The 23831-nt window shown below is 44.0% G+C and overlaps 1 protein-coding gene across 10 annotated transcripts in view; it reads right to left on the minus strand.

Moving 5' to 3' along the window:
* The window catches only part of cacna1g (calcium channel, voltage-dependent, T type, alpha 1G subunit), a 225065-nt gene that overhangs the window by 130460 nt on the left and 70774 nt on the right, over nt 1-23831 (minus strand). For all 10 annotated transcript variants that reach the window (XM_076033848.1, XM_076033845.1, XM_076033849.1 and 7 more), the window contains exon 3: nt 9501-9612. In XM_076033848.1, the coding sequence (XP_075889963.1) occupies nt 9501-9612 (112 nt within the window). The remainder of the gene's footprint in view (nt 1-9500; nt 9613-23831) is intronic.

Here is a 23831-nt window from a genome sequence, read left to right on the forward strand (position 1 = left end):
TAGGGGTAGCCTGAGAGGGACTACAAGCAAGCCTGCTTTAAAGCGCTATGCATGTTTTTAACACTATGAACAACTGAAGCCAGTAACAAATACATTTAGCAAATTTAACAAATTATTGTTTATCATGTGAAAACCAACTGAATTTGCCTAAGATGCAAAAAAACAAAAAACAAAAAACAAAGTGTTAATGAGTTAATAATGTGAATATTACTATGCCAGCTGTGCAGCACAGCTTGGGGAGACCATGTGTCATGAAGCACTGGTGGCAGTGAGGTAAGTCTGTGTGTGTTATGAGTCGACGGGGGTGGCAGGTATCACTGCTCAGGCTTCTATATTTATTCCAAACCAACCAGTTGCCGCTGCTGCCGCCGCCGCTGCTGCCAGAAATGGAAAAGCCTTCACTTCCTGTGCGGCAAAGCAATGCTGGAGATCATCACAGGACACTCACTGTTTATGACAGCGGCCGTTAAACCTTCCAGACACACAGGGTGGGTACAGCACTAATCACTGGTGGCAGACTAGAACGGCATTCACACGAATCCTAATGGAAGTGGCCAGAGGCCGTTGTCAAAGCAGACCGGTTGGCTTCTTAAAGTGGTGGAGGAACCATTACCATCACAGGTGACCATTAACAACAGTTGATATCTACACACGTGACGCTGGGAGCCATAACTGCTCATCAGCAAACAGAATACTCGCCCATTAACATGGCGCCACACAATTGAGTTCAGGTTTTGTTGAAAATAAGTAAATAAAATTGGTACATTGAGATATGTCAGAATGTATGTTGATGTATTTTTTCCCACTTAAAGTACTTAGTACAAGAATACTCTGAATAATAAAATGAGTACATTAACGGTGGACGGATCAATCCAGATACCGACAGCATCAATCCAAATGTTGGTATCAGTATCAGATTGATGAGGAGAGGGATCGATTACATTACGTTTTGCGACTAGCCATGTCCAGGTAGGAAGAGATCCTGTCAAGTGTTGCATTACAGACACAGAACCCACATGTACATTTCCAAAGGACTGTGTTGACCTAGAACTTCCTGTGGCAGCCCAGAGCAGCTGAAGTCTTTAGTCATTCCGTGAAATCAGAATCACAGAATCACTTCATTGTCACGGCGACATGGTTTCTCATACCTCGATAACACCGTCTGAGATTGACAAGCTAGCAAGCTGTTTGTTGGTGATCATTTATCCTACTGTCCGGTGATTACAATCCATTATATTATAATTACGAGATGATTATTCTGTGATCTCAACTAATCTGATCATAATCTACAAAGACAGTATCAATCATGGCCACTCCCAAATTCACTTATGTAGGTGACGTCTAATTTTATGAAGTAAAAACTCTGAGCGTGTGATATCTCACTTGCTTCCCGTAGATTAATCCTAAAGCGGTCACGCTTCAGAGCCAGGTTTAGTTTAAAATATTTTCACAGCAACGTGAATGATTGGAGTACATGATGGAGATTTAACTAATCCAGTTAGCCTGATGGGTTTCACAGTACGCTCTATGCTACATGGCTGAGGCAGAGATGTGTCCTCTCTTTTTTTGTGTGACATCATTGGCTCACCGCTAGCACTGCTCGCACTACTTTGTGGGTTGAATGTTGCTAGGCTACACGGATGTGCGCTCACAGCCCTGCGCTGCTGTTGGGATATTTGTAGAAACTTCTGAAGGCTCGCGCAGTGTCCTTCTCTCGGCTTTTCTGTGTTACGCCCCGAGTGGCAAGGCCACTAGTGGGCTGTTTCTGGTCCACGGGCCACCATTTGAACCACCGTGCCCTTTAATGTGCCTCATGTAACTACAGGTTGTTGGGGGTGGGTGAAGCTTTTTTTTAAGACCACTCAAGAGTCTTATTTTCTTTTAAAAGATACATAGCTTTCCTTTGTAATTTCCCACTACTTGGTTGCTAAAAGCAGGAAGCCTTTTGCCCTGTGCACTCCCTCCGTTCTCCCACACTTGTCTCCCTGCGGCAACAGCTGGCTGGGATTCCTACTCACTGTGGGCTACTGGCCTCCTCCTCCTCCTCCCCCTCATCCTGCTTTCCACAGCTGACCTCTGTGTGTCTCATCTTTATCTCCCTCATATCTTTATCTCCCACTGCCTCCATCTCTCTCCCAGGGAAGCCCTATTACTCCCTAGTTGCTGTGATTATGTCCTCCGCAGTATCTCAGCGTTTCACCGTCCGCCTGTGTGTGTGCGCGCGCGCCCTTCGCTAATGGTGAATTTGTGCGTCCTCACGCTTGCACGCATACAGTTTATGTCATTTATCATGTGGCCACGAACGCTGTCTGGAGAGCGTGTCTGCGTGTGTCGGACGATGTGCTTCCGCGTGTCAATTTTTCACAAACAATTACACCGCTGAGACGATGAATAAAACACTCGTGCCGCTTCCTTTGCGTCCCTCCATGCATGCATAAAAACCACTCAGCTTAAAGGGAGGCAGCGCACACTCTAACTTTGCGCGACTGTGTGTGTGTGTGCTTGTACATATGGCAGTGTGAGGACGACGTAGTACGTTTAACACCTGGAGAATGGGGACATTTCTTCAGAGTATGGACGCGGTTGCTGGTGGTTTTGTATCACTTCTGCTTCAGTGTTGTTGTGGTTTGGATTAAGCAGAAATTTGAGTTATGAAATCAAAAGTGTGTATATTTGTATGTGTTATTGTATTTTGTAGGGGAGGACATTTCGGCCAATCCCCATAAAACCTTACCATGACACTAAGGATTTGCTAAGGGCAAAGCTTAACAAACGCAAGTGCGCCCCTGAGGCTGAGCACAAGCGTAAACACACACGTGTCCAGCAGGCGCACGGCCACCGGCGAGCGTGATGGCCTGTTATCAAGACGAGTGCCAACATCACACGCCCTCTCGTCACCTCCGCACCAGAGCCTGTAGGTTTAAGTGCACTTAATCACTAGTGCTGAGTGCACTTAAAGCGCTCCCTAATGACTGACGCTGCTCACACTGCAAATCCACTGCGGTTACACTATTGACCCCCTCACCCAAAGCGTGAAGCAGCGAACGTGGAAGGTGTACAGATCATTCCCGCACATTCCCCCCCCAGCACAGGAACCTTCACCCTATGAGGTTGGGTGTCTGCACTCTGGGGGTCTGTACTGAACTGAATAAGCGAACATAAAAACAAGGAAAAGAACGGCTTCGACCTTTCATGGCAGCTGGAATCACTTAGATTTTAACGATGAACTCCAGCTCGTGTGCTTTGCCAAAGTTCTGTATTTTCATGCGTTCCATAATCAGTTAGCTTCCTTTAGAGATAAAAAGTGTAGAGATGCAAAATGGAGAAGCAACTTCTCCAAGCCCAAAACCGAGAAGAAGCTTATGAAACTGGAGCTGTGAGGAACGGCTTTTCAATGATGCACTTGTTAAAGCTCCTAGTAAAATTGCTTCTGACTTTGATTCTCACACAACTGGAGTCAATCTTGGCGAATTTTCCACACGAGATCTTCTTGTATGTGTTTAAGGGGAAGAGCAGCCACTGCAAGGACACAGCTAAACAAATTCTCCTCTCAAGGACAACGTCGGAACAGACAGCTTGATAGGACCGAACACACAATCTCAAGTCACAGGTACAGCACCATATCCATATTTTCCAGTTTCAGCCCAAACAGGTGTTATCAGTTCTGTGAGAAAACCTTGTCCCCTTGGAACCTCCACTAAATATAAACCTCAGCCACTATGTATGCTAATTCCTCCTGACACTAGACTGAATGCCCCTACTGTAGGGGTCAGCGGTGTGCACTGGTCGAAGCCTAGAGTGCCATGTGTGTGCTCGGGGACAATGCGGCAGGCAAAGTGTAATCTGCCATTCAGCTGAGGTCCACGTCACACAGGTGGACGGAGATAATATTGTGCCGCCGATTTAACAGCTCAATCACCAGCATCCGGAGCGGCGTGTGTGCACGAGATCTTCACCCAGCAGCCCCTTATGAAGCCGACGCGGGGGTGGACGAGCGAGCATATGCAGGTGCCTTCTCCACACAGCACTTTGCTCTTGCATACACACAAAAATGTCATTAGTGCCATGTTAAAGAACAACTCCTCATCTTAGTTTCTATGACCCCAGGGTTTGCATTGTATTGTATCAGCAGCAAATTCACCAGCTTTACTCACACGTACTCTTGCAACTGGAAGGTTAAGTGTGTGAAACAATTTTCAGATCAGTGTGCGTTTCAAAGAAATATCGGCTTGACGCTGCAAAAGAACACAATCCTTAAAGTTCAAGCTGCTACTTTACAGCCAGGGTTTTGACATTTTCTTGAAACTCCCTCGTTCATTAAATCATCTCCTATCTTGGATCTGAAGTGCTGCCTGACGTGCCTTCCTCTGTTTCACATCTGAAATCTGCCAGGTTTTATTTATTGACCAGGATGAGGTTTTACAATGGAAGTGAAACCAGCGAAAGCAAAACAAAGCACAATCATTGACAGTGCTTTCTTTACTATTACCCACGTCTCCAGGCTGTCAGTGAACGAAAGAGTCCATTCTTTACGTATTCTGTCTACCCCACTTTTTTACCAAGGGTGTGTTAAAATGCACAGTACTGGAAATCAGCCCATTGCCATGCAGGACTTCCAGATTAAAGACTTAAAGTCAGGGTTTAGTTCTGACCTCTGAAACCACATCAACACGTCAAAAGCGGGAGAAAAAAAACCCACACCTGTTTTATAAGAAAGCTTCAACTGAGCATCATTGCAGGATGATGCAAATAGACGGTTAAAATACTGACTTTTCAGCCTTTGAAGAATGTTAGTCTGCTGCACAGTGCTGAACAGAACAACTAGGTGAACACAGGTGGTTCCAATGCAACTAATTAAGGTTCTGATCAGTTCATTTCATTCAGAGTCTGGGCCGAGTGGATCACCGAAAAAGACTCACATGTCCTGGTTTACCACATTCAGCATGTTCAGAATATAGATTGTAAGCTCTTGATCTGAAATTGGTTGCAGCTCAGGTTGATTAGAATAAAGCGGATTTGCTTTAAGTTTTGGATCAAAAGATCAGTCTCTACATTATGCTAGCTTACCTAGAAACCTACTTTTTTTTCTTTAACTTTTTGGTTTAATATTGAATTACAATTAACCAAAACAAAAGATTTATATTTAATATAATTTATATTTATTGTATTCGGGGCCATCAAATGATGGAGTAATTTTTTTAATACAACTGTTGTGTGGATGAGGGTGAGACAAAGTAGGCTAAGTGTTGTAAAATTACAAATATAGCCTGAAGGCAACCGTTTCAACAACGCTGACACACAGTGTGGTAGTGTGGGTCATCTTTCTCTCCGTCTGTGCCCTGCAGCGACACAACGGCCTGTGACCGCTACAGCAGCTATTAGGTGGGAGATGAGAGCTCATTTGGCCTACATATCAGAATATCAGAAGAGCCTGGCCGAGCACCGTCATTAGCGCTGATGCTAGCACGGCTATGTTAAGCACAGCTCTGAAAGTCAAGGCACTTAAACAAGTGACTGCAGGACACTGCTGTGAAAGTGATGTGGAGTGTCCCAGTAGTTTACTATTTTTACATTAATGTAATGTTAAACAAAGCAGACAGGTTTTTTTATGGTTAAGACTTATTTGTAACTATACTTTAAAAAGTGAGTATTTAATGGGGTCAATTCAGAATGTTGATGTAGCCAGACTAGCATAAAGTTATGAATATGCTAGCTAACATTATTTGTTTGTTAAGTAATTTAATCCAAGTTACAGCATATTTCATGAGGCAAAAATGTTATGGAAGTGCATTTGTTTTGTGTGAGATAAAATGTGCTTTACATGTGATATATTTGTTTTCAATTTGATATTAAAAAAAATTATGGAACAAAAAAAAGTTGTTTTTAAAAAGCGGTCTGTGGAAAAAAAATCTACCCAGTCAAGATTAATGTGCCAAACAAAAGTGTACTGCAGTGAAGTGTACTAATGGAAGCATGCAATTTGGAAAACATCTTTTCTTGTACACTGCTTGTCGTTCTCACTTTTATCCTACTTTGTGATTGCCCCAATTACTTTCACCTGTTCTTAATCAGCCTCCTGTGAGGCCCATGCGTGTCATGCTGCATGTAGTTAGCATTAGTTCATTTATTGTTATCTGCACCTAGTTTAACATGTGAGTACTTTTCAACATTTCTAACACCTGCATTAGAGTCAAGCAGTTTTGCATAGTTTGCATAATACCTTAATTTGAAATGGACTGTTACCTTACCATTCCTCTGGACAGCCCATTTAAAAAGGCTCCGTCTATATAACTGTTGTGAATTGGAAGTATGAACTGCAGTGGACCAGGTTGGACTCCAGTTCAAATACTTTGGTCATTGCCCTGTTATTTCACACTGTCCTTTCCTGTGCTGTTAAATCAATCCAGGCAGACAGGCACTATCTTATTTTAAGTGTCAGTGTTTACTTTGTTCTGATTCTTGCACAGAATACGAAGTAGAGTTAATTGTTACATGTAAATAGCCTTTGGTGATGAGAAACTCACATATTTTAAGCGACTCAAGGGTCACACCCCAAAGGGATATGGGTTTTCACTCATTTAAGTAAGTGAGTCAGTCACTGAGGGAATGCGCAAAACCATAAGCACGCAAGCTCTACCCAGTCCCATAGCAAGACAGTGATTAGTGCATTTTGGATGTGTTTGTTCACTGCAAAGCCTCAAAACAGGGAGGTAAAGGGGGTCCTCAGTTTAAAACCAATATAAGAAATGTTGCTTTTGTAGTTGCAGTATCAGTCCCACAATAGTGACGTGTGGTCTCATCCTTACAGTTGGATAAGCAAAGACGAGTCAGTTGAGGGGTCAACAGAGACAAGGAATAATGAGTCAACAAAATGACTGTTGACTTTTGAACTGTTTGCTCAGGATTCTCACGTACCTCAATTTCCAAGAATGCCTTTCAGATCTCTGGCTCTGGTATGATGATCAAATACAATTATTTTCTGCAAAAGGATATCTGTGGCCTACACAAGCTACACAACAACTTGACACGACTGCTTAAGAAATGCCTTATTCTTGGACTTCTTTGCCGAAGTAGGATTTGCTCTATGAATTATATTTTCCTGGGTTCCTATTTTGAGCAGAAAAAGGGAGATCTCATGAGAGGAGGAGGGAGAGGCCCCAAAGTGTGAGAGTGTGTTCCCAGACTGCGTTCAGACGGATCAGAAAGGGACGAGAGCAAACCCAGGGTGTCGGCCATGCTTCTTTTTAGGATCTCCTTCTCAGTGAAGGAGGGTGAGACGGAGGAAACAAGGAATTAACGAGAATGCATTTAACCTCGGGGCCACGCGAATTCAATCAGACCCCGGGTCGGACGTGGATTCGAGCTGTTCGAGCAAAAGCGGCCACACAACCTGCACCAATCTCCTCGCCTCTTTTGTCATCCATCCATCCCAGAATAACCTTCTAATCTTGTTCATTTAGCTCCATCCTCTGATCTGCTTCCCTTTTCTCTTTTTGGTTTCCCTCTTATTCAATTTCCCTGCCTGATCTTACCTTTCCTCTTCTTCTCCCTGCTGCAGTGTTTCCTCTTGCCCCCTCCCCTTTTTCATTATTCCCCCAGTTTCTCTCCTCACTATTTTCCTACTTCTTTTCCCTTTGAGATATTGTTTAAATATCCCAAAGATTGCGCTATTTGTGTTTTTTTCCCTAGACAAAGACTGCAGCCTCAAAGTGATCTTTCGGATCAGCGGATGTCTTATTCAATAAGCTGATCTGGCGGTTACTGAACATAAACCTTTATCCATCCCATAAAACTGCAGAATCCCAGCGAGCCAGCGGAGAGGGAAATAGGAGGAATGTGTTCTGATTTGGTCAATTTGGGGGCCGTTTGTGAGCACATTATCCCTCCACAGCACAAGAGGAGCAGCGCCACATAACAGCTCTGTGCTGCAGCGCCTCAGCCTGCTCTCTCATCTCAGAAGAGAAACCAAAATAAAACACATTTTCTGTCTGTCTGCATGAACGTGTTCTCCATTAGTGCGACATAGCCTGAGACAGGTTAATGAATTGATGGAAACGCCTCCGCATGTTGCTGTTTGGTAAATTGGAGTGAAGGCAAATGGAGGCTCCGTTTTGCATTTTGAATAGCAACGCAACGCTTTTGAAAGTCTCACCCAGAACCCGAGCCTTTCCAACCTGTTAATGCACGAAGCAAGCAGTCGTGTCAGTTCTGTGCTGTATTCCCCGAAGTGCTCCAGCCATTTCAAATCCTATTACTGCCTTTCTGCCATCTAGCATTACTTTTAGTGTCAGTTCATTTCTTTGTGTCATTTTAAGCTGTGCCTTTGGTTTTTACCAGGCTCTTCCCTCTCTATTGACTTGCTGGCTTGTCCTCAGTTTAATGAAATGATGTCAGACAAGTAAGTCCAAATAACACGTGTGTTTCAGTGATGAGTCTCTGTGGAGCCTCTCCCTGCAGGAGACCTCCTACACCATTTCAGATACCAACAAACAAGACATCATAAACTTTAGGCAATAGCAGTTAGATATTGTAATATAATACCTAAGCTGGTCAGATCTATTCCTATATTATATATCCACTATAACCATTTTAGATATTTAGATTGCCAAAGGCTTCAGCCTCAAAACACTTCAGTGGAGAACATCATTTTGAACCCCTTGACTAAATATATAGATGGACGCGGTCATTGTGACGTCAACATTAGTTACTGAGAGATTGGGTTCACCGTCAAGTGGAACCATCTGAAATTTCCAAATTTGTTTTGAAACTGGACGATTCCATATTTGAATGTGCGGGTAGTAGCGGAGGTGAGCGCGAGTGCAGTGTGCACAATCATCAACTACACTTGACTACATAACTTCAGTCACGCTCAATCTTTATGGACACATTTTTAAGTCTTTTGCAACCGTTCCTGCCGGCATCAGCTGGTCAAATGCCCCCAGAAGCTCTTTCCATTTTTTTTTTAAATACAGTTAATGATTTAACCCTATATTTACAGTCTCAAAAAAAAACAACCAAAAAAACACTTGCTTTGATGGACCTGTCATATGTTTAAAGGGGAAAACGAGGTGGTAAGTTAGTGGTCTCAGCAGCTGGTACAATAACCTTGGCCAGGGTGATGCCACTGACGTTGGACAGGCATCAGAAATGATGTTGTACCCTCAATGACATCACAAAGGGGCATGTTGGCAGGATGGCCACAATTTTGCATCTTCTTGTGTTGTATTGTTTCTTTGCTGATATTTCTTTTCTTTTTATTTCTTTTCATTCGTCGGGACCTTAGTTGCTAATTTTGCTCTGTTCTCAATTGAGCGAATGGAACAAAATACAATGACTTGCCAAGTTTTTTTTGAAAAATATAAAATGAAATAAGAAAAGCGAGAGCAAATCTAGGTGCAAATGACCAATGCCCAAATTTCATATCTCAGCCCTCTAACATTTTGCCAAGAATTGTGCTTTTTGAAAAAAATAAATAAATAAATAAAATGAGAAAGTCTTACCTCCAGGATCTTGCACCTCTCAGAGTCGCAATCAATGTCCTCACAGGGATGAAACATGCCGAGTGTCACGCAGTTCAGCAGGATCACCAGCATGGACGCTCGCTCGAACCACGTGGAGATTTAAGGTTAAGGAGAATGGCAACATGAGACAAGAGAAGCAGCAAGCAAACAATTCAGAAGGTAAATTCCAATTGTTTCAGAATTCAGGCCTTGGATTGGCATTGACGCTTAAGTTGAAAAAGCAAGACATGCTGTGAACACTGAAAACAATCTAAACAGGTCAAGTCATGAATTAATGATGAGTCAAATAATGCCTCAAAAAAGTATCTCAAAAATAGTAAAGCAATTCAGCAAACTTACATTAATTGCTTGATCTCAACCAAACAGATCTTGAATGTTTTGCTGGTCAGTACATAAAGAGGCAAACTCCCTGAACATCACGCAGCATGAATTGTTGCAAATATGTTGTTCAGTCCACATGGTTGATAAATTACAGGTGAATTACAGGATATGACAACAGAAGAAACACATTTGAATATGAATGAAAATACACGTGAATGCATATGTTCACCAGAAATAAATAAACTGAAGGAAATGTAGTCAGTTGTAAAGGGTCGGTGGGAAAGGCAAGGCCCGTCTTCAGCGCAGGCACATTTATAAAGTCTGGAAAACAAAAAACAAACAAAAAAAAACCCTGCTAAATGCTTTTTCTAAAGTCTAACATGAAAAAAGAAAAAGTGAGGAAAAGCGAGAACAATTTGCCAAAACGTGGGAAGAGAAGAGGCCACTTGTGGCAGATATTGCTCCCATATGTGCCTGTTAACGGAAGACCTGTTTGCAAAGTGTGCTGGAGGAGGTTCAGCTCGTTATCAATGATGCAGGATGGGCAGGAGAAAAAAAACAAAAAGTGGCAGATGGTGGGGGACCGGGAGGCTGCAGAGGAGAATGAAGTCTCCTGGTCAGGTTGAATGTGGAGACATTGTGATGCATCACACGTGAACTTTATTGACCACAAGGTCAAAGTAGGCATCCTTAATGTGGTTTGGTTAAAGGCCAGCGAGAACTACGTGACATCCATCGATTCGAAGAACTAACACAGATTAGGCTGCTTCGGTTAGTATGTGCGCGCACACACACACACACACACACACACACACACACACACACACACACACACACACACACACACACACACACACACACACACACACACACACACACACACACACACTACTGCGTCCACTGTCAGCACAATGCATCCAGACTGTACTCCAGATTGTGTGTGTGTGTGTGTGTGTGTGTGTGTGTGTGTGTGTGTGTGTGTGTGTGCCCGCAATAGTGCACACACCAGAGGACAAACGACCTGCCTGTCTTTTATCGTATTAGCCGCCACTGGCTCATTTATCCCGTTGACCCACAATGCAGCTGGGTCAGCACAGCCCCACAGCCCATTCATTGAAAAGAAGAAAAATAAATAAATAAAAATACGAGCACGGGACAAACAACCCAATCAGTCTGACCCACCCAGGTCCCCGACGCTGTTCCTCCTCCCACCGGGACAGCGGCGCTCTGGGCCCAGCGTGCCAGGCAGTGATGATGACAACTTTCCAGCAGAGAGCACAACAGAATCCCTCGAAGGTCTGTGTAGGATGCAAAGTTCACTTTGCCAGTGTTTTCCAACAACACAAGAAAAGCCAAACCTTTATTTCCTCTGCAACATGCGTAAACGACCCTTTTGCTGATGTCACAAAGGGCACTGATGCATCAACAGTACCCGTCCCAGGTTGTTTGTTGCTCCCTCTGAGGCTCCTTCAATGCAGCCCTGTTTTTGTCTCCTAAATATGTGGACAAAACAAGCAACTATTTTCTGGAGGATGCAAACAGTCTTGTGTGGGGACCAGGCTGCTCCACAGGAGTCATGGATGAAACATAAAGAACTTAAAATGGGCTCATTATTAGACATGTTGACGTTGGTCAACAAGGCCTTAAATTCAAAATATTTTATCTTCTTTCGACAAAATTTCCCAAGTTCTCTCCAACAACTCACAACTTTAACTCACACAAAGCCGAACAAAGAACATAGTCGATGTGCATGAGGCATTACTGGGCCGCTGTGGAGGTTCCAGTGTGGTACTGGGGGCACCGCAGAGTCAACAGACGCAGGCTGGAGGGGAGGTGCCGAGCCGGTAATCACGCTTTTTAAGTCTCAGCAGCGTCACATGAGTAATGATGGCTGCGTCCCGAGGCAGCCCAGGATTAAGTGACATACCGGAGGATGCGCGCGCTCAAAGTTGGGCGGCGTCCGAGGGGACACAATTAAAAAAGATCAGTCAGGATGGAGAGCGCGTGTGATCATTAAACAGGAAACAAAAGCTCAGACACTCTGTTGTTCTAAAGTGTGAGAGAGCAGCGGCGCTGGAAGTTTAGAGGCAGTCAAACTGTTGTTGACACACACACACACACACACACACACACACACACACACACACACACACACACACACACACACACACACACACACACACACACACACAAGTAGAAACAGCCTTAACTTTGCAGCAAAGAAGTGAGGAACAGGGTCTTATTAAAAAATAATGAGCCGCTGGTGACGGCTGTGGAGGTGACCGGTGTCATCAGACATCATCGGGGACAAGCACGCTGCCACTGGGCATCAAAGTTTCAGGAAGTGGCTCTGAGCCATTAAGCATCAGGTGGGAAATATTCCCAAAGGATTTAATCGCTCTCATGTCCTTTCCTCAGTGTATCATGCAGCAGGTGGAATGTTACTTGTGTTGGGATTGGGATTATTATTATTTTTATTTTTTTTGAACAGTTGGTTTATGTGGAATTATGAGGGATTATCACAAAAGAGGCCACAGAACAATACCCCTGTCTGAAAACAAAGCAACAGTCTAGAATATTCTCAGGAAATAGCAACGGTGGAAAATATGGCTTGATTGTAAAGTGTTAAACCAAAGGAATCAATGTCTTTCATCTCGTCATGAGCTCAGAATTTATTAGAAACTTCTGGAGAAAAAGAACCAACAACTTCGACTAGAACTTCCGCACCCCCTGATGTGACTTCTTAATAAGACTCAGCGGAGCGCTCGTGCTCTTCCTCATTTACATTGGCACAGTGCAAGTTTTGAGCTGTAAATATACTCAAAGGCTCAGCTTTGGTGGGTAAACAACACAACAGGAAGGTGCCCTCATTTAAAATCTTTCAGCATCGACAGTATCGCACAGGCATCACTTTGCAAATGAAGAGTACAAAATCTCATGTTACCTGGCTGGATCAGCAGTTCATCCAGCGTGTCCAAGACACAACACACCAGATTTGTATCTTTGTTCTCTAAAAAATGTTGTATTTTCAAATCTCCGATTGTGTTAATCTCACTGTGGGTTTTGAATTTTAGTTTATTAGACGTTTTGGTCAATTTTCCTTATACACTGCAAATTAGGAAATGACGGTCACTTTTATAATAATGACAAAAAAGATTGTTGCACCTTCTGCAGAAAGTCAAAATATTAGGCAACATCTGGCCAGGAGTGTTGGCAGTAGTTTTAGTGCCCTTCCTGACATCACAGGGGGCCGAGTTCCAGAACTAAGGTTTTAGCGCACACATTCTGAAATATGAACACAAATTTGTGTAATTGTGTGTAATTCCCGATCAATGACTCTACCTGCAGGTACAGTAATTGCCGCTACCTGCAGGTTCCCGCAGCAGCCTTAAAGTGCACAGGTTGAGTTTTACACGCACTCCCACACACGAGTGGCGGTGAAGGCGTGAACCTGGCAACCTCGGCGGCTGCCCGCGGGCTCACGTGTAGACAGCAGACAGCTTTTATTGGTGCACTTCAGACCCCGTCGACTGGCGGTGACGCGTATTAAAACGTATCGCTGGATGGAGCCCCAGCTGACAAAGGCAGGGGTGGATTTTAGGAGCGGCAGCGGCAGGGAGGCAAAAAGACGGAGACAAAGCAAATCATTAAATATGAATAATATGACTGATTCAATCGATAAGTCTTCCGTCGCTGCCCCTGCTCCCCTCCTCCATCTCCCCAGCTGGTGGGCTATAATTAAACATTAAGGGGAGAACACACGCACACAACGTGCACGAACACACACACACACACACACACACACACACACACACACACACACACACACACACACACACACACACACACACACACACACACACACACATTCATGGTGTCAGCATGCAAACAAGCAGTGACGCCCGTAGGGGATGGATACAATTAGAGGAAAGATACATGAGGATATGCTCTGTCAAAACTCTGAATGCAAGAAGAGTGCACACACACACACACACACACACACACACACACACACACACACACACACACACACACACACACACACACACACACACACACACACACACACGAATGTAAGCCCTCACGTACAACACGGCTTTCATCAGTGAGGCAGCACTATCAAATGCATCAACACCAAAAATAAGTATTGTGTGTTCTGCTCTCATGGGTGTTTTTTTTTTTTTTTGTCATCCCTGTGTCTGATGCTAGCACACAACCCCTCTCATGCTCACGCTCACACGCACACAGACGGCGTGCCTTTCATCCTGCCTAATGAAGGAAAAGTGAATTCAAGCCCTGAGTCCTCCCTTGCCTCCCTGAATCACACTGCTGATTCACTCTGATTCGGCCTCTAATGATGTGACACCAGACACCAGCACACAGCCAGCAACACAAGACAAACATTGTTGTGATCGTGTGTGTGTGTGTGTGTGTGTGTGTGTGTGTGTGTGCGCGCGCACGCGCCTGAGCGTTAGTGTCTGGCAAGAGAGGAAAAAACAATTTAAAAGAGCAAAGTTTGGAGTGAGAAAAGAAAAAAAAAAAGTTTTGGTCTCGTCAAGACTTCTCTGGCTCTTCTTTCTTTCATGAGCCGGGGAGCGAAGCCTCGGCAGGAGGAGACGATCGATACAGACGGAGCCTCTCCGAATAGATATTATTCATTGTGTTTACTAAAATTCACACAGGACGTGGTCCCGCATCTGCGCTCGGCCCGTCTCCACACGCTCAGACGGCAGCCTTGGCTCTGAGCGCCTTCTTTGTTTTTCCACAATCTACAATCCCAGCAAGAGGCCAAGCATGACGTTACACCTCAGCGCCGCTGTCGATACATGATGTCAGCAAGGAACCTTTAAATCCTTCCCAGGACCATCTCCTTTAATATTGTAGAAAATAATAATCCTCGGCTCGTTTTATATCACGTTGCGACTGCCAAGGACAGCTCGTAAACTGCATTTATTACTCAAACTTATCTAATTTTCTCTGTCAGACACAGTCGACCTTGGATCAGTCGTAGCTCAGCTAATGGGAAACACCTCCTCTGCCACTTCTCACACAAATCCCATCAACACGTACAAGTAGGTGTTGCAGGTATGTAATAGGGCACGTTACGTGAGAGCCGAGGCTGTGTCAGGAGGGGAAAAAAGGTGCGTTCTAAGCCGATTGGTGAGAAATAGTCCACAATTACGAAGGCGAAAAAGACGAAAGAACAATCGACAACAAAAAGACTGCTTTTAGCTTCTGCACGCATGACAATTTGATAGCCGTTTGTCCTCCAGTGACATTTGCTGGCCGCCAGGCAATGTCAATCCCAAGCCAAACCATGAGGTGGCGCTATAACTTCTAAATAGTCACCTGCTCCTCGAGCCAACCCAAAGAAAACTCATCAATAACAGCAACGACAGTAGCGCAGTGCGAGGAAGGTTCTATTGCACACGGACAATGGAGAGGAGTTACGTTTATGAGTGAACATGTAAGTAGTCCTGTGAGTGGGCTTTCAACGAGCGCGACAGCGCCATTAATCTGCTGATGCTGAGGATCATGTGGAATAGAAAACATTCTACACGAGAGAGGATGTCAAAGAGGGATAAACGTCCTCGCAAGTGCACCCACTATTCATACAAATGTAAGTGAATGTGATAAGCTAATGACAACACAATGTATTTAGGGTTGATTACAGCTAACCAGAAACATGCAGATATATTTCATTACATGACAATAGATCACTACTACTCTTTTAAACTGGGCCGTAATAAAAAGTAAATAAAAAGTTGTGTTCTTACAAAAAAGATTTCTATGGGATTAAGACAAATAATGTTTTCATTAAAACATCATAGGGCAATGCATACGCATATTATATTAATACATGTTAAATTCAAATAAATAAATAAATAAATATATCAAATTAATCCAGGATGAATTTCTTAACAGAGAAAAGAGAGCGATAGAACCCGTTCTGCCACTTCAAGATGTAGTTTCAAATAACCTGACGGGAACAACGGCCAACCTTACTGTAATTCCACTAACATCCTTTGGAAATTCACAGATGGGTTTGAGCCTTGGTTAAAACAGCAGCACCGCTTACACTGTACTGTATGAATCAAAGACGGCTTGATGCAACATGGTGAAACTATTGCCTCCATTAGTTTGAAATAGAATCAGATCAAAGAAAGAAGAAAAAGGTTGACTGTAGGGGTCGTTTTCAGGCTTATCATCTTGACTTGCTCGGCTTTGCCCTGATGTTCAAACATGACAAAAGCTGGTTGTCATGACATGGAATGCACAGGAACACAGAGCTTTCGGTGGTATGGATGCAGTGACATTCAGCGGGTATGTTTTCCTGCATTAGGTTTTGAAGTAAGGGTAAAAAAAAATGATATTGACAGGGTTGATACCAAAACAGGACATTCTATTTTAGGTACCGTTCATATGAGAAAAACACACCTGTTGCTACAACGTACTCTTGCTAAAGATCTGAACTTGCCTCTTGAGTGAACCCCTGCTGCACACACAACTCTACTCAGCTGTAATTTGAAACTAAACCCAGCTTCAGTGTATCATTCTTTTCCCTACCAGCTTTATTTTTTACTTAGTATGGAAAAAAAATAAAATCCTTGGTCCTGCATTTAACGACTGCACAGTGCTTTGATCATGGCGATGAACTAAGAACATGCAATCACCTCAAGGTGAAGGGAAAGTACACGCTGTCCTTTTTTATATTTTGGGTCAAAGTCAACAGATTTGTCGACTGGAAAATACAGAAGATTATCTGAAAAAAGTATTGTTTTCACTCTGTAAATCAACGTAAATACAGCTGAATTAACGACTTTTCTCACCACCTACAATGAGAAGGTTCGCTGTTCTGGAGGAGGGGAACATCTTTTGCCAAAAGTTACGACAAGGAACTACACGTTATTGGAACATCTCACCTCTAATGATGGGAAATCATTGGAGGGGATCATAAATGCTCGCAGCCCTGAGGAACGCTGGCACTGAAACCACTCTCCCCTTTCTCTCGGTTCTTCAGGAGGTGTTTGGGGTCAACTTCTCATTTTGCCTCCTGCTCCTCAAGTCAACAACAACTTTCCCTCAGAGGACAAACTTCACAAAGTGAGGAGCGCCAAGCAATCTGACGCCAAGGTGTGCAAAACAGGAAGCCGCGGGGATAGATGGTTTTCTTTTAAACTCATCGACAGCCACGGCTGCCACACCTTCCCCTCTAATCTTTTATCAAGACCTCCACTCCCAAAATCCCTCAAAGCTTTTTCTTCCCCCTCTGATCACTTTGCTTCTCCTCTCGAGCCTCTATTTCTGTCTGCACCCTGTCGTTTCTATTTTCCTGGGGGAAGACTGACTAAAATGGAGGGTTTTTTTTCCCTCCTTCACACAAGGAATGGCGAACATGCCAGAGTAAGTGAAAGGAATGTAGGACAGAACTTGAGAAAGGAAGGAAAACAGATGAAATATTGAGGGCGATAGCTGCATTTCTGAGTAATGTGCGACCTGCCACTTTCATTTTGCCAAGGCAAGTGTTTGAGAGTCCACATTCGTTGTCATGTTTGTGTATCAGGGCCAGTCTGTCACTGAAAAACACGCCTTCCAATTCTCTGGCTTTTTCCAGTTTGAGTAGCGAAACATGGGCGCAACTACTGGTTTGTCTTGGTCAGCCCTTCATCTTGTTTTTAACTCGTTTACTTTGTCTTGAAAATAAATCCATTGCCTGCAGAGACATAAAACCGAATCAAGCGAGTCAACCTACTGTTTGTCAGATAACTACTGGATAAGGAATATTTTTAAATGATTAAGCGATAAGATGAAAAATCAAGATGAATTTTTCCAAACTCCTTCACTGTAAATGGTTTATGCTGTCTCTGTGGCCCTGTTTGCACTTGGTCATTTCAAGCGTTTTTCGTCATCCGATCGGCAAAAATCACACGAAGTAACCAAGTGGAAACAGTCCAAATCCGTTTTGACATCCGATTACTCAAACCACCTCGGGGAGGTGGTTTCGACGCTTCGCGTAGCATAGCATAGCATTCGTCACGGACGTGTGAACAGAATGCGAGCTCAGTCCACATTAACGACCGCCTACTCCACTCACCTCGCCCGTGTACGTACTTGGTCGGCGCCCCACCTCCAGGAGTCGTCATTATAACAAATCATTAGGATGCTAATAAATGTCATTCCGCAATAGCGTATTTTGCCAGTGGAGCTGCGGTCGCAGTTTCCCACATATGAGATTAAATGTGCGACGTTACATCCGGAAATTTGCCAGCCACTGTTGATCCGAAAATAAAGTCGTCACCACTCTGTCCCACCAGTCGTTACTCCTCGTTCGGATCCATACGCACGAGCTGCAGTAGAATTAAAACGAATGACTTGATATAGTCCGCAAACAGGAAGTTGATTCTTATTCGTTTTCAGGTGAAACGAGCCGTAGTTTTGCGGTTTACTGCCCCTAGTGGTTAAAAATGCACTAATGCGATCACACGTGCTCGAGACGCATATTAATGCCATGTGCGAACAGATGCTTCAAGATGCGTACTTGTGATACGATCCCCCAAAACAGTTACAAGTGGCCAAGTGCAAACAGGGCCACAGTTTATGAATGTCTCAGTTGGAACCAGGCCTGAGACCACTGAAGTGCACTTAGATATGGATAGTACACCCTTTATGACCACACTCATTAGATGAACTGGACTCAGAGGCAAGAATACTATCTCTAAAAAAAATAGTGTGTGAATAACTATCAATCATGTTTTGTTTTTTTTCAGTTATGTATGTATTCATTATTTGAATTATTTTCTATAACTATGGCAGCATTACAAAAAGCAAATTAATGTTTCCCTCCAGTTTTTCTGTCATGAGAAAATGCTAAAACCATTTCACTGTCTTCCTCTTGAGTTTAGAGACACCTTGCATTGTACCGGGAAGCAGCAAGATCTCACCTCGTGTTTTTTTTGTTTGTTTGTTTGTTTGTTTGTTTGTTTTTCATGCTGTATTACAACTGCTAGTAATCAAAATTTTATAATTCGGAAAGCGTGTTGCGCTTGTACCCAAATTCCCTCGCCAACATGCTGAGGGAAGTGACTCTCCCCGAAAGGCCTGAACATGGCGGTCGTTCGCTGACATGGCTTATGGGAAGATGAGTCAGGAGCCGAGGAGTTAGGAGGGAAACGGCGGCATATTATTATTTCTCTGCGGCTGTATCAGTACGAGAGGCGGCTTGGAGAACGGGCAGGAGCTGAGCCGCGAGCTCGGAGGGGAAGAGTCGGGGTGCGGGACAGGATGAGAGAGGTGCCAGAGTGAAAAGGACAAAAAAGAGGTGTGAGACGCTAAAGCCCCTTTCACACTTTGACTGTTGCCCTGAATGTTTCAGCCCAGCAGGAGGCCTCAAGGTGTTAACACAGGGCATGATTTCTCTCTCTCTCTCTCTTATTTCATGTGGACTTTCACACTTCTAGCACCCTGGTATCCAGTATCCAAGGGAGACTACAGTGTGAAGCTATCAGCATATCCTCATTCTGTTAATACAGCTTTAATAGGATTTGGTGCTGTGGGGCACAGGCATGGTTTTGGAACTGTAGTGTACCAAGGTTTGGCAAGAACATTTGTAAAATATTTTGCGTGCTGTTCCAGACATAAAAAGTGCTATACATATATATATGTGTGTGTGTGTGTGTATAAAATAGAAAAACAGTGTGTTTTGACGATTGAGTATTTATCCAATTTACATCTATTATGTTAAAGTCACATTATGTGTTTGCATGTTCTCCCTGTGTCTGCGTGTGTTCTCTCCGGGTTCTCCGGCTTCCTCCCACACTCCAAAAACATGCATGTGAGGTCAATTGAACATTCTAAATTGTCCGTAGGTGTGCATGTGAGTGTGAATGGTTGTGTGTCTCTATGTGGCCCTGCGATGAACTGGCGACTTGTCCGGGGTGTCACCCTGCCTTCGCCCTAAGACAGCTGGGATAGGCTCCAGCAGACCCCCGTGACCCTGAGCTCGGGAAGAAGTGGGTATAGAAGATGAATGAATGAATGTTAGAGTCATATTCTGTGGGATTTACATCACTTCAACAGTTTGAAAACAGGCACCAACTATGATCGCACTATTAGGAGCCACACAGCTGTTGGCAATTAAAAGCATTAATAGTACAAAAAAATGCAGAGTGAATAAAAAAATAAAAAAATAAATAAATAGTAGAGTTTATTTTATACCAAAATTTGAACTGACCATTTGAAATAATAAATATCCTATCGCAGAGTTTCTGGCCAACCTTCAGTCTAAAAACGTGATCGGCGGTAAAATGAACATTTTCAGAGATGTGTGTGTGTGTGTGTGTGTGTGTGTGTGTGTGTGTGTGTGTGTGTTGGAGGTTTGGGGTGTGGTGGTTAACCAACCTAATGATTTCTCATGAGAGGTCAGTGGCAGCAAACACTGTTGAGCTTTTACTGTCTTCCACTATTGATCACATGGACCTCTGTTCAACTTTAGGTTCCATGCTCCCTGCTCATCAATATGAATACACACAGCGCAGACTGTTACGCAACATGGTCTATTATACCGACACAATGGGGACACTTAGAGGGAAGTGTACAAGGAGATCAATTTTCTGGAGTGGCGTCGGGAAAAGGCTGACTCCGCCATCTGCTTGCAGCGTCAATCTCACAAAGAAAGAAACAAACAAAAAAAAAAAAAACGAAAGAAAAGAAAACAAGTCGTCCTCTCGTGAACGTGCCGCACCTCGACCGCCGAGTCGCTGCATTGCGCGTGTCGTATGGGGACGTGTCCGCAGAGGGGGCGGCTGGCGGGTGAGATGCAGAAAAAAACGCAAACCTCCACTTTCACGCGCAAACTCGCACACCAGCGTCTTCTCTCGTCAGCCAGGAAAACACCCTTCCATCTTCTCCACTGCGGACCGTGAGTTGCTAAGCAACGCCGGCTTTCGTTGGCAAGTATTGTGAAGTCACATCTCTGTTGCTCTGGTGTCTGTGGCTGAGATGATGGGGGCGCAGGCGCCTCCGCCACACAGGAGAAAAGAAAAAAAAAAAACTTTGAAGAAGTGTGTGTGTCTTTGAAGGTCCGTATTCAAGCCATGGGAAATGAAACCAAAAAAAAAAAAAAGTATGCGGGTCATTAGCAAGTCTTTTTTCTTTCTTTGGACGTCCACTGAGACAGAGGCTCCTTCTTCCTCTTCCCCGCTGTCTTACGCCCTGCTTCTGGACTCGGAGCCGCTGTCGGGCCCCGGGCCATTGGTTTTGAATGGCGAAAAGCACACTGTGACCAAGAGCTTGATCTAAAACCTGCGGTGTTAAAAGACTCAGCCGCGCCGCTGCCAGAGCAGGAAATATTACTTCTCTATCCTATTAAAACGCCTGCAGGCCATAGTGTGAATAGCGACATCAGAGAGACGGGATTTTTACACTTAAGCGGAGAGCTGCTTTGGTGACGTAATAATAGGAAATATCCCTCTCGGTGCTAAAGTCAGCAGAAAGATCGGAAGGACCTCCGAATACGCCGTAATCTGCTTGGCAGCTCGTGTTGCCGCTGATGCTTCAATTATGCTAATTCCTGCAGTTAACTTTTATCATGTACATAATTTGCACAGTTAATATCTTGTGTGCGCTGACCTGGGTCTGTCGATTCAGCGGCTACGCGCAGCACTTGGGGGTTTTGATCTTGGCAGTCAGCTGCTCCGGCTGAAATGCAACGGAGACGCTGCGACGTGTCGACTGGTGCGAGCGACTGAAGGCAACAAAACAGACGCACTTCTGCACACCGTAGATGTGTGTCAAGGCACATAGACAGTGGGGTGGTATTAGGAGCGTCTTTGTGGACATATGATAGGTTCAAATGAATGGTCTCAGCCTCAGTAAAGCAGAGCAGAGTGAAGAGAGAACAGCTAGTTAGCAGAGGCCATCTGACCTGCTAGTTACACAGCTCTGGAATTATCCTTTGGTTGTCTTTTCTAAAATACAGCTGTAAACGTTGCACTGCAAACTTAATACAGCAGATGTGTCCTCTTTATATGTGTTTAAGAACATACAAACACAAAGAAAACATTTTCTCTTGCTCTCTATCCCTCTATCACACATACGCGCACGCGCACACACAGAAAACTCAGCGTGTTAATATGCAAGATGATGCAGATGTTAAGATGCCACCTTGAATTTAGAGGAATCTTTAACACCCCAGAGGTAAAACATGCGTATATATGTATGGTTATTCACTCAGTTATTCACACAGTTATTCACATACACACACACACACACACACACACACACACACACACACATCCTCACGTCTGTTTGAGGAGCAAAAGAGGAAGATGAGAGAAGATCAAATTAAACAGGTGAGTGGAGAGGAAGAGATGAGGAATGAATAATTGATCTGAAAACCATACCCGGCTCAAAAAACAAACATGTCTTTCTCTCTCACACACACACACACACTGAGGACTTTGAGGAGGCAGAACCAAGAGTCAAATAAGATGCTCTAACTTACACAAGGAAGTGTTCTGCAGAGAATTGTGGGAAATGCTGGGCTATAAAGGATCAAGTCTCTGCATTTGGAAAAGCTTGTCCTACCAAATGTGGCTTAATCAGACAACAAATGCAGCCTTTCAGAGGTTCCAGCCTGACAGCCAGACGTTGAAAGCAGGAAGCCAAGATGTGAAGATGAGTGTGGAAACCTCGGGTCAGAACAGTCAGATTTTTCGCCGCTGGTTTAATCAACTTGCTTGGTGCAAGTGGTCGCTATACCCTGTGGAGTAAACAGGAGTTTGGTTTACAGGAGTAAACCAGACCAAGAACCTTCCACACTGTTTCCAAGTCAACCTCCATCCATTCATCTTCTATACCTGCTTATTCCAATTCAGGGTCACGGGGGTCTGCTGGAGCCTATCCCAGCTGTTTTAGGGCAAAGGCAGGGTGATACCCTGGACAAGTCGCCAGTTCATCGCAGGGCCACATAGAGACAGACAACCATTCACACTCACATGCACACCTACGGACAATTTAGAGTGTTCAATTGACCTCACATGCATGTTTTTGGAGTGTGGGAGGAAGTCGGAGAACCCGGAGAGAACCCACGCAGACACGGGGAGACACGGGGAGAACATGCAAACTCCACACAGAAAGGTCCCAGGTCCGGAATTGAACCCACAACCTTCTAGCTGTGAGGCGGCAGCGCTAACCACTGCGCCACCGTGTCGCCCAAGTCAACCTTTGAAGTGTAAATGACATCCAGTTCTACTAAAACCGCCACTACACAGTGTCTCCCTGTTGCAGTGTACGAGTCATGAGAGTCAACTTTCAGGACTTTTTCAGAGGGCTGGGGAAGGTTGTCTCTGAATGATTCAGCTCCTGTGTAAGTCTAGTGAAAAGCTATTGAAACTGATCTAAAACTAACTTTAAAACCACAGCTAACAAATATGCTCCTAATTATACAAAAAGAGACCACTTATATCCCTAATAGACTGAATGACATGCACAAAGTGAACTAAGATAATACCAGAGCCAGCACTCTGCTGCAATGACAAAAGAATGCAACTAGCATGCATTTTGAACTACAACTAGCATGAATAACATAAAATCAACTCTATCACTGCAGCTGATCTGACCTAGAAACTAAACCCATGTTCATATTAGGGCTGCGAAACTTACGCTACCATGGTCTGCACGCAAATTCAGCACTGATGTCAACACACGACAGCTGTGATATATGCAGGATATCCGAGTGTACGATGCAGAGCGAATTAGCAATCAGCATTGAGAACAGTGCCAGAGATCTAAAGCGGCATCACAAGCACGCACACAGATGGGAAAAATGCTCACAAAGGAGATACTGGAAAAAATTAGACCCTATTTTGCAGCCACTATAAATCAGTAGTTAATGCCCCCATTGATTTGCATTGTTTCAACATTGTGCAACTGGCTTCCAGAGTTAAGGATCAGATTCTAAACTTGCATCGTAAAAAGTTTGCAAAACAG

The sequence above is a fragment of the Nelusetta ayraudi genome, unplaced genomic scaffold (genome assembly GCF_046127955.1).
Source record: "Nelusetta ayraudi isolate G7.1 ecotype Tasmania unplaced genomic scaffold, CSIRO-AGI_Nayr_v1 ptg000042l, whole genome shotgun sequence".
Classification (NCBI taxonomy): Eukaryota; Metazoa; Chordata; class Actinopteri; order Tetraodontiformes; family Monacanthidae; genus Nelusetta; species Nelusetta ayraudi.